The sequence below is a fragment of the Arvicola amphibius genome, chromosome 18 (assembly GCF_903992535.2).
Source record: "Arvicola amphibius chromosome 18, mArvAmp1.2, whole genome shotgun sequence".
Taxonomy (NCBI): Eukaryota; Metazoa; Chordata; class Mammalia; order Rodentia; family Cricetidae; genus Arvicola; species Arvicola amphibius.
The window spans coordinates 24,575,361-24,592,904 of NC_052064.1; the positions used below are offsets into that span (position 1 = coordinate 24,575,361).

The following is a 17,544-nucleotide window of genomic DNA, read 5'->3' on the forward strand; positions in this document are numbered from 1 at the left end:
TAACCGTATCTGGAGATAAGGAAATAGAGAGGAAGAACATGGCTTGCTCAAGCTATCTCTCCCGTGACAAGTGGATCCCGAACCAAGGCTGTTTTCAAATTCCCCAGAGGCACGGCAGAGAGGCAAAGGGGAGCCCAAAAGATAAAAGGTATGGACATTTCCTAATGAAGTGCTCTGCTAATTTCCTTCCAGTCTTGGCAAGGAGCCTCTGCTGATAGCTCCTGTTTCTGAACTAGCTAGCCGGGTGATGTGTGAAGGGGGGTAGAAGGAGGAGGTCCTTCACCCTCCCAGAGTCTGTAAGATCCCAGAAAGATGCATCCAAGAAGGATGAGTAGCACAGACTGCCAGGGTTTAATGTTGATCCCTGGCATTAACGGCCTGTGCAAACGTTAGCTCCCCTAACTGGAAGGCATGTGCTACCCACCTAACAGCGTTAGCCCGAATACCCAGCTCACAGTCTTCGCCGGGAGCTGTGAAATGAATTCTCAGCAGGGTATGCACACTTGCTGCAGGTGCTCCTGGATAGGCAATGGCAACCTTTGAAGCTCGAGAATGAGGTCATGGGATTCTTGCTTCCTGTCTTCCTAAAACGTGCCACTGCGATTGCTGGCCCTGTGGCTCTAGGAACACCACCTCCTGCCTGCTATTCGACTTTCCCTCGCATTTCCTTTGGTCATTTCTACTTAATGATGCTCCCCAACCCCCCGGGCTGGATCATCTTTCTCCACGTATTTCCTAGCCATCAACTGTTTCTTGAACACACAAAACAGCATTGGAGCCTGTGACTTGTTCTAAATGTACCTCGGTGTCATACCAAGAGGCCGTCAATAGGGGGAGCTCAAGGACTATCTCAAACAACGGCCCTGATTTAGCAAACTTGGAAAAAAAGAAACAAAGTCATTGTATGGCTCTCTGTGATTCTGTAGTCAACTGGAAAACCAGAGGACATAAATTCACCACAATATAAATAGACACTACTAATAAGACAGTGCTTGCGTCTTCTATAGAGGAGGATGTCTCTAAGGAAATTCCAGTACAGATTTTTGATTTCACGTCGATAAAGATGACAATGTTCCGCAGGAGTTTGAGCGATTTAGAGGTATTCCCATTGGATCTGTTTTGTTTAAGAAAAGTAAAAAATAATTGTGCTTGGTTTGCTCAGATTCGCAAATGACAACATTCAGGGCTGCCACGCCGAATGAAATATCACAACTCTGTTCAAAATTCCACCGAGCTGGGTAACAGCAGTTCAGGGAACTTAGGAAATCCTTCGTGGGGGAGGATTCCCCCTAACTTATTTGTTTTGCTCGAGCCCTCACACTCAAAGGCTCTGGTCCTGCGGGTCACCGGGAGGAAAGGCCTGCTTGTGGCTCTGTCGTAAGCAGTGTCTGTCCTTGAGGGGCCATGGTCTGTGGCCATTTCTAAGGCACAACAGACAGGATGAAAAGCTCATAGAGGGATATGAGAGTATATGAGGCCTGGGGCGCAAGATAGACCGCCACGCGATGCTGGTTTCTACAGCTCTTCCGGAGGATTCAGACGTCTTTGTCCTAACAGCTGTGATTGAACAGCCCAGTGAGTGGATCCGTGCAAACTGGACAGTCAGACTCTTAATTGCTGGGCAGCTGCACCGAGGGCTCGGGATCACCCCAGCAGCATCTGACCCCAGCAGCATCTCTGGGCAGAGGGTGTCAGGTGTCATCTCCTCTCAGGAAATAAAGAGTACAATATTTCTCCGTCGTATTATTCCAAAGGTGACAGTTGTCAGTCACTGTTAGAAATGTGGACTCGGACTTAGCTTTTCCACATTCAAACATGAAGATAAAAAATATAATGCAGAATTTTCCAGGCCAACTGGAAGATGGCCCTCATGGCCAGGACTCGGTTAATCTATTGGCTGGAATGTTTGTCCAGTTCATTTGGTGAAATGTGAACTTTACAAACCAAAGGAATTGATGCTAAGCAATGGAAGAACTACTTTTCAGCTATGATTTTCATGAGATGGGGCATGATTTTTGACACTTGCTTCACTTCTGGGGGAGAACAAAGGCTTTTAAGATAGTGTACCGTGATGGAAGGCTAATTAAAGAAATCGTGACACCGTTATAAAATATTATACAATGAAACAATTTAAATCATGTCCTCTAAACAGAAAACTGTTCACCATGTGTGGCTATGTCAATCAAAAGATTATGAAATAATGCCTGTGCCATAGTTTGTTTGTTTTTGAGACAGGGTTTCTCTGTGTAGCTCTGGCTGTCCTGGAACTCACTCTGTAGACCAGGCTGGTCTTGAACTCAGAGGCCTTCGCCTCCCAAGTGCTGGGATTAATGGCGTGTGCCACCACTGCCCAGCTGACGTACTTTTGAGGCATAGAGGATTAGACTGGTGTACCCAGAAGGTTAATGTTTTCTCTGCAGGGTGGTATGATGTGTTATTTTAATTTTAGCCTCCCCCAAATCCCCATATTATCTGTAATGATCAAGCTTTATGTTTATAATCAGGGAAACATAAGGGAAAGATATAAAATTAAGCAGTTTAAGAGTGTTGGGGAAATGTGGTTATAGGACTGTTTCCCAGAAAAATTCCCCAAGAGTTCATATTTCCTACCTCATTTCCTTTACTTCCAGCACTGGACTTCATTTCCTTCGGTTGCTGTGTGAAAGAAAATGGCGGAGTTTAGGTGGAGGATGGTTATCAGCTGGGTATCAAGCTGGCCACGCCCTCTACAGCCAGCCCGTTCACAGCAGTAGTTCTGTGAGAGAGAGAACAATGACTCTCGCTCTCTCGCTCTCTCGCTCACTGAAACCTCACGTCTCTGCCTAGTTCCAACAGGAGCTAGTACAGAAACCCAAACGAAACCCCACCTCATCATACGTTTGTCTGTGCAGGTGTCTTTCTGCTAACCGGTTTTGTGTTTCGGAAAGCGGACCCTTCGGGCTGGGGCGGTGGCATCCCATATACAGGCAGGTGTTGGCTAAGTGTTGATAAACCAGACAAACAGCCTGTGGCAAGAAGGGCAATAGGGCCATTGGAAATCTAAGAACTGTCAGAGAGAGGGAGAGAGAGAGAGAGAGAGAGAGAGAGAGAGAGAGAGAGAGAGAGAGAACTCTAGGTCAAGAGGAAGTGGTGAACAGGAGAAGCAGCAGAATGGAGCAGGGGAGCCAGAGCTTTCTAGACAATGCCAAGGCAGATGGTATAAGGGTGTGTTGGGACACCCCAAGAGCAGCCCAAGTTGTCCTGAAATGAAAGTGCTTTCTGCCACACGTTACTGGGTGTCACCTCCTAGGGGACTTAAAAGATGAAACCAGAACGGCTCTGCCTTTAACGCAGATCTCTGCAGTTGTCATGGTCAGCCTTGGCCAGCCACCTTGAATGGCGGCAGCTCTGAATTGCAATTCTTCCGAACTCACTGTTCATGTGTTCCTGCTCCGTGTCCTTTTTGCTGTCTGGACTTTTCAATGCTGGCAGCTTACGTACCGTATTGAGAAGAAAGTAAGAAAGTAGCTAAGAAACTTCTTACTGTTGACAGTGGATACATGAAGTAAGGAACTATGTAAAATAAAGCGATTACAGAAGAAACTATGGTACAGTAAGAAATGCTCATGGAAGGAACCCAATAAAATACTCTGAATTACATAACCTATTAGCAAAGCTTTGGGCCGTGCGTGTGTGGCTGGGTGGTGGGCAACGCCTGCGCCATCTTATTTGTTACTTACCAAATGTCTAAATTCTACTGAGAGACTCCCATTGGAGGCTTCCTCAATGGACATGGCTTTGACTTGAGTCCCGCAAAGCACAAATCTTCTATTGCTAGAGAGAAAAGTTTTTGCCTTTAAAAAAGGTTTTGGGTCAACAAATACTTGGATGATTTTTTTTTAAAAAAAAAAAATATCTGCCAAGTAAATATCTTACCTCAGAGTTGAGACATTCCTGTAAAAGCAAGAAGAGCCTTTCAAGTGAGCTGGCTATTAGACCCGGGAAGGTATTTCTAGACTCCTACCACTTTAAGTCACACTACAGAGAGCGTCATCTATGTCTTCATAGTTAAGTAATGCTTGAACTTGAAATCGAGTATTTGAAGTGGTAAGAAAAGTTAGAGAAATAGATATACAGGTTCAAAATGATTATGTAAGAATTAAAAAAAAATCTGTCATTGCCATATTTGAAATGGAGTTTTGAAACGGAATTAGAAATCTTACTTGTCAATAGATGCTTTCACCTTCACCTGGTAGTTGAGCTCTGGCAATTTTATTAGTAGTCTGTGAAGAAATGGGAAAATAGGATCAAAGACAGAAATTTAGAAGTGGTAAATGTTTTTCTTTCTTTCTCTCCCTGTCTCTCTCTCTCTCTCTCTCTTTTCTTTTCCTTCCTTCCTTCCTTCCTTCCTTCCTTTCTTCTTTCTTTCTTCTCTCTCTTTCTTTTTTCTTTTTCTTCCTTCCTTCCTTTCTTCTTTCTTTCCTTTCTTTCTTTCTCTTTCTTTCTTCTTTTTTTCTTTCTTTCTTTCTTTGGTTTTTAGAGACAGGGTTCCTCTGTGTAGCCCTAGCTGTCCTGGAACTAGCTCTCAGAGACCAGGACTTTGTCAGAACCTTTTCTGACTTTGAACTTACAGAGATCGACCTGCCTCATCATCTTCCAGAGTGCTGGGATTACAGATGTGCACCACCACCGCCCAGCGTACAAGCTTTTTCTACATTTAAATAACTAAGCATATTTCTAGCATAGACACATAAATAAAACATTATCTCCACCTATAGGTTGATGTGCTTTAAAGTGTAAAATCTTCTTGAGTTCATTCTGTGATTCTTTTTTTTTTTTTAGATTTATTTATTTATTAAGCATACAATGTACTGCTGGCAAGGAAGACACCAGGTCTCATTACAGATGGTTGTGAGCCACCATGTGGTTGCTGGGAATTGAACTCGGGACCTTTGGAAGAGCAGTCAGTGCTCTTACCCTCTGAGCCATCTCTCCAGCTCCTCATTCTGTGATTCTACGGGCACCAGTCAACATCTCTACCTACAAACATTGCTGTTTGCACATTTTCTCAGTTGACAGGCACTAGATACATTGGTCTGTTCAGAAAAACAGCTGTATATGTAGGCTGAAATCTGAACTGTATATATTTAAGAAAGATTCTTTGCAAGTCTGTTAACACAGTTCCATCTTCTCAGCATACCATGAAAACAAGTGTTTCGCGAACCTAGCAAAACCAAATATTTTCGAGAATTTTGATGAGGAAAACATTGAGGGAGACCAAACTTCTAAAATGAATACAGAAAAATCCCAATTAAGTTATACTTGTAATTTCAAAAATAGTCATATATTTTCATAGCAGCAAACATGCTTGTAACTAAAACAGGATCTAACTTCAAACAAAGGCACAATTCAAGCTTCATAAGAATCCAGGCAAGTGGGCGGGATTTATAGAAAATGGAGGAAATGCATTAGAAGGAGAGACACAAAACCAGAGCTCATCAAGAGCCCAAGCAAAGATGCGCGTGCAGTGAAGCAAAGGGTCCTGAAACGGGCGGCCACGATTGGCTCCAGGGTGGAGTACATTAAGGGCAAAGTCAGGAGTAGAGGGTGAAGGGCGTGTGTGCTCTGGTGTGTGCTCTCACCAACATGGACATAGATTTTTCCTTTCTATCTTCCTCCTTATCTGCTCCAGAAAGGGTTTGATCCACTGTAAAGTGCGTATGGCTGACCCCAGAGCAGTGGTTCCTAGAGTGTGGGTCGCGACCCATTTGGAATCACGTATCAGATATTTACAGTATGATTCATAACAGCAGCAAAGTTACAGTTATGAAGTACCAACAAAAGTAAGTTTATGGCTGGGGTCACCCCAGCACGAGGAACTGGATTAAAGGGTTGCAGCATTAGGAAGGTTGAGAACCACTGCTCTAGAGTCTCCCGTGTATCACCGTCTCCTTGAAACAGGACCGCACAATACTACGGCAGAGAGACACTTTAGAGGGAAGATTTGTACAATCTAGCAAGAGAGTCCATACAAAGTTCAGGGAAGAAGATGAGGACCCAGCAGTCTGAGGTGGAGGACGGGATACCCACTCCAGGATGGTAGGCTACGCTCAGGCATCATTTCAAACAAAGGCTAAGTGCTGCCTGCTCAGGGGCTTTTCCACTCAGAACGTTTTTCGGACAGCCCTTATCGTCTCCTAATTTTCTCTTCCCGCGTTTCCAACTGCCTCGTCATTTACATGGATTTAAAAGTAGGATGTCCACCATATCTCCATCCCGATTCCCTCGTCACCGTCTTCCGGCTTCCATTGGGGTAGGGAGACGAGGAAGGAACAACTCTTAAGAATGAGATTTTAAAAAGAAATCTGGCAAAATACGCAGAAAGAAATTGACTAGGAGGGTTAATTGGGGGGTTTGAAAGGCAAACTGAAAAGTGCCTTCCTTTTAAAAACTGGGTTCCAGCGCCCCTATGTGATCAACGGTCCTGCCATAGACCCCTCAGTTGCTCTCCACCGTGGGATCAATGGAGTCATTTTAATTTACTCAGCATTCCTTCTGATTAGGAATTCTGCAGCTCCAGGCCTGGAGTGGAAGGCTCAACAAATGTCTTTGAAAGTAAGACCGGAACACCTTGTCTTACGTTTACTCGGGAAAACCTAGGTTTGGGTTGCTCATAAAAACGTACCAAATATACAACGAAAGCTCCGTGAAAATCATCCAAGCCCGCGTGTCCCTAAGTTAGGTGCTCGGCAAGGATATACCGAGGACCGCGGTGCTCAAAGTTTTGTGGGAAGAACATTTACTGGGTAATCACAGGGAAGCGTGCGGCACCCGTTTCCTGGACATCGCGTCTCCCGCCGTCTGACCCCATCTGCTTTGCTATTCCGTTTCTCTCAGCTCTACTCTGTGGCTAAACAGAGTCAGCCATGATCTCTGTGTGCTCCGTCTCCTACACTTCTCCCCTTCTGTCTGTCTTTCTCGTCTTTCCTCACGTTAACCTTTTTCAGCATTTAATCCCAGAGTACCTGATATGATGAACGCATACGTTCATGCTAATATCCCTCGTGTCTCGTTCTTGACAAGCAAACACTCGTCAGAACTCCCCTGCGGGGATTGCCAGAGTCCAGCCTGGGCTCTCAGCAGGTGCTCGACCAGGAAGGGCTGAACGGAAGGTGCCTTCGTTAGCGGTGGCTGTCTTGCCAGAGATATAAAAGAACGGACTGGGTTCCGCCTACCTCAGTTTGACAGTGAACTGTATGAGGGTTTTAAGGACCATCGGCCTCTGAGGGTGTGTCGGCATGCACGGCTGTCGCTCGACCACAAACGAGCTACATGGAAAGACCGTTTGAAAATGTTGAAAATTTAAACCACAGAGAAACTGGATGCGATCTCCCCCACAAAGCCTGGACTTCTTACACCTGGAAGATGCTGACGCCCCCATCCCACCTCCGGTCTCCCCAGAAGCTTCTCAAGTCATTAGTGTAAAATAACAGGGAAAAGGTCTGAAGGTCATCCCTAACTAACAACAGCAAATCTTAATTACCCTTTACGGACTCAATAAACATCCATGCTCATCCCCTATGACAAAAGAGAAGCTTCATTTCATGCCGTTTTGGACTGAATGTTGGGAGTTCTGGTGCTAAAAATGAAGATATTTTTCTCCAGTGAACTTCCACAAAGTGCTCCCCACCCTCGTTTCTTGGATGTGCTGGCAGGAAGAAACCCTTCAGTCTTGTCTCAAATGTGAAAACTGAGCAGGAGGTGGGTGATGCCGTTGAGTAGCGTGAGGAAAACTTGAGTTAGCTGCCGGGAGACACGCTGCCGATTAAGGAGCCAGGAGTGGAAATGCGGTCCCGGGGCTCTCAGGGCTCTCTGACTGCTTCCTGGGGTCCCTACCACCCTGCCCCACTCCGCCCCGCACCCGGCGAGTGTTACAGTCACAGCGAGCTAGCCTGCAAGCGATTCACTTACTTCTTGAAAAGGTTGTAGATGAGGAAGGTGGCTCTCTCCAGCAGGTGTGCTCTCTGGGTGGGGATGGGGTCGCCTTCGTAGGTCATCTTGGTCGATTGCTCCTCTAATTTCTCCAGTTGTCGTCTGAGTTGGAAAAGACTTTCTGCCAACAGGGTAAAGCTATTGAACAGCAAATGACAGGCGTTTGTCCCCGCTTAGTGACTGAGGTAGTTTAGCAACTGATCATATCTCATAAATAATAAATGATTAAGTGGTTGAATTAAAGAAATCACTTAATTCCAATCATGATTTATGACAAGTCTTTATTGTCTTTTCCTCAACCTTCTCTTCTTGAATATGTATCATGTTAGATATTTTCTAATTTGGGCTTTTAATTTACAGACATCCTTTATGAAATATTGTCAACATCTGGAGCCAAATCCCTTTTAATTGGCCTTTAGATCCTGTTAAGTGTGCGTGTGAAGAATTTGGAGACAAACCAATTTAAAGTGTAGGGTAGAAGACGTAGAGACTGTGGTGTGGAAATCCACCTCCCTCCCCCACTGCACCTGGGTTTTAGTGGACAGTCGTGACTGAACCATTCCGGCAGAAGTTACATGGTGTTTGGGAATGCTTGCTTCTGAGATTCAAGTGGATCTTTCCTTAGAGATGGAGGGGAGGAGCTAGGTCCTAGCCAGAGAAGGCCAAGAAAGACTGGAACAGACTAGGAAAAAGAGGGGGGCCCAGCGTGAGGAACAGAGTAGTCCCAGCTGTCCCTATAGAACTCATCTCTCAAGCATTAGACAGAAGGGACCAGGCGAGGAGCTGTGGTCCCCGCCGGGTTTCACTGTGGGTGCCATGGCTGGGGTCTTCATTGTTCCCTTTGTTGCTTGCCTTGTTTTTGCAGATTTCTCTGGGTTTAGAGAATTGAGGAAAATCAGTATATTTTAAAATGATGCATGCACGTCTTTACTTCTTTTGAGAAGTAAGCCCGAGCAAGCAGGGGCATGACAAACTTCCATTTTCTGGAATTATCCCTTAGAAAGCCATTTCGAAATTTTAACTGAACAATTTGGTTTCTCTGTGTGTTCTTCTATTGCTATCTTAGACAGTCTTATTTTCTGTTTGTGAGTCAGAAAACTTTATCAACATTTTTATCTTGTAATCTAAAAAGGTAGTATCTACATTTAATGGCGGGTCTGTGTTTTAAGTGGAGACGCCTTGCTGTTGACTGCTGGAGATTATGTCACTTGCAATGGTGTTATACTTTTATACAGGGTCTTGTGCTGCATTTGCGGCTCCCCTGAGATGGAGGTGTGTGTCGCTCTGCCTAGCTGAACTTTCTTTATAACTGGCCAGCAGACCTTGTGTATATTTGTGGTTTTACACATGGTGTTTTGCGATATTTGTCTACCGAAGGATGGCCAAATCAAAACTAAAACATGAGTATTGTCTCTCACAACCACCTCCTTGTAAGAACAGAAGATCGACTTAGTAATTTTCAAGTTTATAAGCTATTACTAACTACTAACTACAGTCATCATGATGCGTGTTAGAGTTCCCAATTCTTTCCAACTGAAAGTTTGCAGCCCTGACCAACATCCTAACAAAGTGAATGTGTTTGAAAGCATAAAACTAAATGTTTAACTCATATCATAAGACATACATTTAAAGTTATTTTTTAAAAGATTTTTGAAGCTTATTTTTCTTACATCCATGCAGACAATGCATTGTTGGTTTCAAAAAAACTCATTTGAGTCTTTTAAGCTTTCAGTGTCTGAATACTGAGGAATTCTTGTGCATGGGAGAAGCTTCCTTTGCCTCTGTGCTTGGTGTAACCCCTGCACTCGCTCGCTTGCTCACAGAGCACCCCGAAGCCTGCACTTCCTGTGGTTTTCACTAGAACTGAAGTCAATGGCTTTACCAGTTCTGAAGCTGGTCCAGCCCATTGTGGAGCGGGCCGCCGATGCAGGCGATCTGCTGCCGCCTCTTCCAGTCCTGCAGCTCCTCGATCAGCAGGTTGTTCATCAGCAGGTCCGACTCGTTCACGATCTGTGTCATCTTACTGAGGGCTTCCTAAAGCCAGAGGTGGGGAAAGAGATGCACACAACAACACCCTGGTTACGCTTTTGCTGACAAAGCATGCTGACCTGAGAGATGAAGGCTTGATGAAACTTAGCCAAGAATTTGATCGAGACCCAGCTCCTACTTGGTCTAGCATTGCCTTTTCAAACGTTAAAGTCTTTACATCTGGGTAGTGTCACAAGAATTGTGGCCACAGTAGACATTCCCATGTTTCAGTTTCCCTGTGTCCAATGGGAACGTCTGCGCCAACACTGAACCTTGCTGTCCTACACATGCGTTTGAACAGTTGCTTGTTCTACTTGTTTATGTGTGTACAGGTGCTGTGTCTGCATGTATGTCCAGACGGTGCGTGTGTGCAGTGCCTACCGAAACCGGAAGAGGTATCGGATCCTCTAGGAGTGGAGTTTCAATTGGCGATGAACAACAACAGACAACAGTATGGGTTCTGGGAATGGATCCTGCTTCCTCTAAAGAGCCGTCAGTGCTCTGAGCACCGGAGCCATTGCTCCAGTGCCTCTTTCTACGTTTGTTTATTTGTTTGTTTGTTTGTTTGTTTTTTAAATGAATGTGATTATCCATCTATTTGCAAATACGCTGATTAAAACTTGGGTCTTTCCGTGTTACTTTTTCTTCAGACTCTACTTGTGCTTACGGAGACATCGCGAAGTAACTTTCATAGGCACCGGAATCAGGAGACAGAGTTTCTCTTTGGGTTTTCAACAACGTTGTGAGCTTGAACAAAGCATTTGCCTTGCTATAACTTAGGTTTCTCATATATGTAACTGGGTGGATGAACTAAGTTATTTTCAGAGTCCCTTCTCAAATTCTGTTTTTCAAACAAAATAAGATGGTACATGTAAAATGTAAACGGATTTTCCATAAAAAGCCTTACATTTGGATTAATTCCTTGCACGCTTGCAATATGTAAATATATATAAATATTCCTAGTTATATTTATAATCAATCTAAGGTTAAATAAACTTATATGGAGTCATGTAAGTTCATTCACCGAAAAGTGATTGCTTAGAAAATGAACTACTGATTTAACAGTTATTGGTTAAATCCCAACTGCATTGCCTTTTAAAGACAGGGAGAAAACTGAAATAAGAACATTTAATCTCTTGAAAATATTTCATTGAGTCAAAAAATATTTATGCTCGGTTGCCAACAAATGACACTTGAGTTTGGAAGATTTTATAAATAGGACAATATTTAACAATCTCATCCTCGGAATAAAAATATAGAACATAGTAATTTTTTTCCAATAAGGTTTGAAGTCATCGAGCAATTTTTAATTATAAATGTGTAGTGTAGCCCACTTCATCATGCTAAACAGTAAACAATAAAACTTGGTACACCTTCTGCCTTAAGTTAATGATACCTCCCGCAGCATTCCACAGGCCAGGGGGGCGGGGAGGGGGGCGGGATGGCTACACAAGTATACTCAGTCAGGGAGGACAGTTTCTGGAAGCACCACCTTGCTTTCATTCCGTGTAAATGGAACTGATACAATCTGAGGCCTTGATTATTTTCAGTAGGATGAGGTTCGGGCGGGGGGGGGGGGGCGGGGGAGTCAGGCAAACTGGCCGGTTAAAACTCTCCACCCACCTTTCTCTTGAAGTCCAGGCTGTTAAGCATTTCTTGCAGTGTCAGAACTTCCTGGTTCATTAGAATGCTATTCTTCTCACCATGGTCTGCAAACGAAAGGAGACCAGATTCAGAATACCAAGCCTTTTAGTCCCCAAAGCCAAGTCCATCTCGGTCCACCTCCACACCAGCCCTGGGCAGGACCAGGGACCTAGGCTGTCAGACACAACATGGACTCCTGGTGCCGAGCATGGAATGCCATCTGGGAATGTTCTCATCCCGCCAGGAAGGATTCCAGCCAAGTGTGCACAGGGCCCTTACTAAACCTATCTACACGCCAGAAGGAGGATGCTCTTCACCTGGTACTCGGTTTTTGGTGGTAGACAAAGGAAGGTTTCGTAAAGGGCTTGTTTTACTGGTTCTGCCTAAACTAAGGAAAAAATGCCGGTTAGATATAAAGAAAGGGGATTCTTATGCTCGTGATTAAGTCGTGAGACTCCTTCTATGGCCTCTACCCACCTCTCCCCAGTCCATTCACGCTCTGCCTGGGAGAGTCAGTCTTAATGAACTTACAAGAACTAGTAAAGCTAAAATGTCTACTTTTCCATTTTACAAAATGGACTAGTCTCACAGCAGAACTGGTCAGGGAAAAGTACAGAAAAATGAACCCAAATGAAAAATCATTTAGCCCCTTGAATGGGAAGGTATGGCATAAATCAGTACCATACTTCTTAGTTTGAACATTGGTACACAGTAAGTGCGGAGGGCTGGGGATGCTTATCTTAAAAAAAAAAAAAAAAGCCAACAAAACCACTGTTCCAAACTTCTCTACAAATATCGCTAATCTTCAGGATGTTATTTCTGGTTTTAACAGCTCACAAATTCTCCATTTCTTCAATAAAAACTCACAGTAAAATGTTGTGTGTATATCGCTTTACCCACTGAAACTACATTGGCCAGTACTTTCCAGTTTTCTCTACAATTTGTTTCTCTTGTTATCTTTCTTTCCACTCGTATCCATGAGGAGAAAATACTTGTTGATTTAAGTCGTTAAAAATGGTCATTTGAAACCATTTTTGTTTTTTTTTTTTGGTGTCTGTCTGTTTATGGCGGGCTATCACACAACCCAGGCTGGCCTTCTACTCCTGTGTGGCTGAGAATGACCTTAAATTCTTCTTACCTCCACCTCCCACATGCTGGGTTACAGGTGTAAACCACCACATCGGAATTCGTTTTTAAACTCTTTACAATATACATGAAAACTGAAAAGTGTTGAGGTAGCATAGAAAATAAATGCTACATTCAAAATAGGTTTATTGTTTAGGGTATCGCCTTGTCCTGTAATTCTTAAACTTCACAGCTTATGTGGAAATTGGAATACGTCTGTCTTCAATGACACTTGATGAACTATTCAGTGTTTCCCGACTTTTCTAGGATCATGGATCCCTTTGATAAGGGCTTAAACCTAAGTTGTGTTATTTCTTCTAAAGAGAAAATTCGAACATGTAAATAATCATGAACATTTTTAATATTTAAAGGCGGTTCTGACATCCAGAAGATGATAGAAGTACACAACATACCTTCTTTAGAAAATTAGGCATTTGGTAATGGTCACCTATACTGCCTTCTAGGTTTGTGTTAATAACATTTGGATAGTTAAAGGGGATTCCATAAAATAGATGTTTATATTGGTTTCTTTTGAAAACTATTTGGAAATAAAATTGAAAAAATATTACAGGGTTCCCATCTTTTCTTGTTATGGTTTGGATGAGAATAGTCCCATAACTCATTTGTTTGTGATATCAGATTACCCTCTGCACAATGTGAATATGTTTTATTACCATTGGTTAATAAAGAAGCTGCTTTGGCAGGCAGAATAGAGCAATGTAGGAAATCCAAGCAGAGATAGAGAAGAAAGAAGGTGAGGTCATGGAGACACCATGTATCTGCCCCAGAAGCAAGAGGTAATAAACCACGAGCCTTGTGATAAAATATAAAATAATAGAAATGGGTTAATTTAAGATGTAAGAGCTAGTTAATAAGAAGCCTGAGCGAATAGGCCAAACAGTATTATAATTAATATGGTTTTTGTGTGATAATTTGGGTGTGGGTGGCCGGGAACTAAAGAGCAGTCTCCATTTACAGTTTGAATGCTTGATTCCTAGTCAGTAGAACTGTTTGGGAAGGACTGCAGAAGTTGTGGCCTCATTGGAGGAGGTGTGTCACTGGGGGTAGGCGATGAGGTTTTGAAACCTCATGCCAGGCCCAGAGTCTCTCTCTCTTTCTCTGCCTATGGCTCAGGATGTAGCTCTCAGCTACTGTTCCCTTGCCTGCCTGCATGCCACCATGCTCCCCTCCGTGATAATGGGCTAACCCTCTGAACTATGAGCAAGCTCTAATTAAATACTTTCTTCTAAAAGCTGCTCTTTTCAGCAACAGAAAAGTATATAAGACATATGTCTAAAGTCCCCTATTGTCTGACACAAGCAAAGTATGATGAGCAAACCCAACAAATCTATGCTGGCATAGACCTGTCAACTAATCCAGACAGAACCAACTAGAATCTCAACAGTTACCCCAATAATAGCATCACAGATTACCAATTTACTATTGCTTATATAGCTCAGGTCTTATAAATATTTTCATTTTCTCCATCCATCTAACTATAACTATTTGCTTTATAACTATAATCATCTAACTATAAACAAGCTTAATGTGTAAGTACAGAGTCAAATTCAGTATCTTTGTTCTTGAAGTTTATTCAATTGTTAAAATTATGTTTTAGAAATACTTAAAAATAAAACTTTAAAAATTCATACACAAAAATATATATAAAATGTCTAGTACTTTGGGAGATAAATACATAGATATACACGTTTTTGACTGTGTAGAGAAGACGTAGGACTTTTTACCATCTTTATCTGTAGATTGTGAGACTTCATGTGATTTTTGTTTTATCTACTTTGCATTTTTTCTATGAAGCAGAGTTCTACTTCATAATTTTTTTAAATTGTAAGAACTCATTTAATATCAATAACTGAATGCCTTAGAATGTTCTTCCAGGTGGAGACACTTGTTGTAGTGGATATCATTTCTCATGCAAACTGTAATTTCCTTTGAATTGGTTAGTAGATGTGTTTATAACCTAAACGGAGAGGAGGAAAAAGCAAAACTGGAAATATTCCTTGTCTCCATTTTTCAAAAATGAAACTGGTGGGGGACCCAGAGAAGGAAGATCAAGGTTGCTTGCAACTTTCCTCTTACCAGCGGAGAACCTTAATAATTATGTTACTTTTATGTCCCCATGTATAGTTATAGACAAAGCAATAACTTACCCATTGTCTGAATTGTTTTATATCTGTAGTCAAATTCATCTTGCAGATCTTCTAAGTATTTGGTGTCTTGTTCTGTCATCTTTATACAAAAGAGAGCATGATCAAAAGGAAATACTAAACTGTGTTGCAATGTTTATACACACCATAGAAACATTATATGTACTTCTAAACAATACACTGGAGATCCCAGCCTCCAACAGCATCTGTCAGGAGCCTACATCTCCAAAGAGCTAAGCCACAGGAAAGCTGCATTCTGCTGGAAGACCACGTTAAATGGTCTCTTACACTTAAAGAAATATTTATTTATATTTTATGTTTATAAGCACACATGTATGCAGTGTTTGAGAAGTTCAGGAGAGGGCTTTAGATCCCTCAAAACTGGAGTGCGAGAGAGTTGTGAACTGCCAAGTGGGAACCAAACACAGGTCCTCTGCATTAGGAAACAACTTACCTCAAGACCCAGCAATACCACTTTTGGGTATATATCCAAAGGATGCTCAATCATAACCCAAGGACATGTGCTCAACTATGTTCATAGCAGCATTATTTGTCATAGCCAGAACCAGAACCTGGAAACAATCTAAATGCCCCTCAACTGAAGATTGGATAAAAAAAAATGTGGTACATTTACTCAATGGAGTACTACACAGCAGGGAAAAAATAATGACATCTTGAAATTTGCAGGCAAATGGATGGGTCTGGAAAAAAATATATTGAGGTAACCCAGACCAAGAAAGAAAAATATCTTATGTACTCATTCATAAGCGGCTTTTAGACATAAAGGAAAGAAAACCAGCCTATAATTCACAGTCCTAGAGAACCAAGATAACAAAGATAACAAAGAGGACCCTAAGAGAGACATACATGGATCTAAACTACATGGGAAGTAGAAAAAGACAAGATCTCCTGATTAAATTGGAAGTGTGGGGATCATGAGAGAGGGTAGAAGGGGAGAGAGGAAGAAGGGAGTGGAGTGGAGAAAAATATATAGCTCAATAAAAACAATAAAAATAAAGAGCATCAAGTGCTGTTAATCACTGAGCTATCTAGCTCTCCCGACTCTTTTCTTCCTGCTTAGGAAATCTTTCTACATCTTGTCCCTCATTTCTCAATTAGTTACAGGGGCTGTTAATCGCATAGCTTCATTTGGTGGAAAAAACGGATCCCTTTGTCCTCTCAGGGTTCCGTTCTGCTCTGTGCTAGTGTACGAGAATCAGAGAAGCACAGTTTATGACAATTCTGCCTAAACAGGTTTTCTTTCTACTTCTTAAAATATGCCTGCATTCCTTATTTCTGTCTTTGAGTTTTTGACTTTTCTCCAAACCCGTTAATGTTTCCTGCTTAGTCATAATAGTTGAGATCTTGAGTACTGGCTTTTCATGTATCATCTCTTCCAATCTTCTCACTACTCAAGAGTCTACTATAACCATTCTTGTTCACCGTATCCATTATTATCCACTGTATTCATTCTTGTCCACTGTATCCATTATTTCTTTTGCAGACAAAGAAACAGAGGCTTGAGCCAGGCAGTGGGGGTACATGCCTTTAATTCTGGGGTACATGCTCATGCTTTTAATCCCGGTACACATTCCTCATTTGGGAAGCACAGACAGATCTAGCTCTGTTAATCTGAGGGTAGTCAACCTGCTCTACACAGTGAGTTCCAGGACAGACAGGACTACACAGAGAGACCCTGTCTTGAAAAACAGAAATAAAGAAAGAAAGGAAGGAAGGAAGGAAGGAAGGAAGGAAGGAAGGAAGGAAGGAAGGAAGGAAGGGGGAGGGAGGGAGGGAAGGGAGGAAGGGAGGAAAGAAGGAAGGGAGGAAGGAAGGAAGGAAGGAAGGAAGGAAGGAAGGAGCTGAGCAACCAGGTGGTCTGTACTGGGCTTTGGCTTGAAGTCAGGGGTGTGAGCCTGGTACTAGAAGCAGGTTGAGTTTAAAGATGTCCTCAAGGGAAACTTTCCTACACACAGCGTGAGGGAATCCCACTGTCCTCTGAGACCTGTCTGCACTGGCCTGTGGCACACAGGCTGCCCTTAGCCTTTCTAAGCATCTACCTAAGGCCACTCACCTGAGACATCTAATTAATGTCACTCACCTGCACACTGTTTTTAATGGCAGCCACTTTGTGCTCCACGTTTCTCTGTCTTTCTGATACTGAAGAACTTTGTAAGGATTTCTCCAGAGGTCCCTACAAAAAAAATGTCTTGAAATTTTGCTGTCGTTGATAAATCATGTTTATGGTTATTGTCAAGGATATACTATTTTGACTTGAGGTTTGGATAAATGAGACACATAATACTCTACAGCCATTAAAACTCCCACTGAAAGAGCTGGGCATGTCGCCTACTGGCAGAGAAGGCACCAGGCTCCAGGTTCCCAACACCCAGCACAGAAAAAAAATTAAGCTTGTAGCGTCCACAGTTAAACCAACTCAAGACTTTTTTCAGATACCATGATGAAAAGAAAAAGAGAATGTTAGTTCTGTGTCCTTATTCCTGTTGGTTCTGGACAAATGGTTTTATATATTTATTTATTATTTATGTACAGTGTTCTGTCTACATGTATACCTGTACTGCAGGCCAGAAGAGGGCACTGGGATGCATTG

At 42.6% G+C, this 17,544-nt stretch overlaps 1 protein-coding gene across 1 annotated transcript in view; it reads right to left on the reverse strand.

Moving 5' to 3' along the window:
- Nucleotides 1–17,544, reverse strand: part of Stat4 (signal transducer and activator of transcription 4) — an 89,062-nt gene that overhangs the window by 17,337 nt on the left and 54,181 nt on the right. The window contains exons 5-14 of the mRNA XM_038315323.2: nucleotides 17,035–17,127; nucleotides 14,937–15,015; nucleotides 11,623–11,708; nucleotides 9,854–10,005; nucleotides 7,951–8,109; nucleotides 7,215–7,307; nucleotides 4,203–4,262; nucleotides 3,916–3,933; nucleotides 3,720–3,813; nucleotides 2,611–2,655 (exon numbers count right to left, since the gene is read on the reverse strand). Coding sequence (XP_038171251.1) covers nucleotides 2,611–2,655; nucleotides 3,720–3,813; nucleotides 3,916–3,933; nucleotides 4,203–4,262; nucleotides 7,215–7,307; nucleotides 7,951–8,109; nucleotides 9,854–10,005; nucleotides 11,623–11,708; nucleotides 14,937–15,015; nucleotides 17,035–17,127 — 879 coding nt within the window. The remainder of the gene's footprint in view (nucleotides 1–2,610; nucleotides 2,656–3,719; nucleotides 3,814–3,915; nucleotides 3,934–4,202; nucleotides 4,263–7,214; nucleotides 7,308–7,950; nucleotides 8,110–9,853; nucleotides 10,006–11,622; nucleotides 11,709–14,936; nucleotides 15,016–17,034; nucleotides 17,128–17,544) is intronic.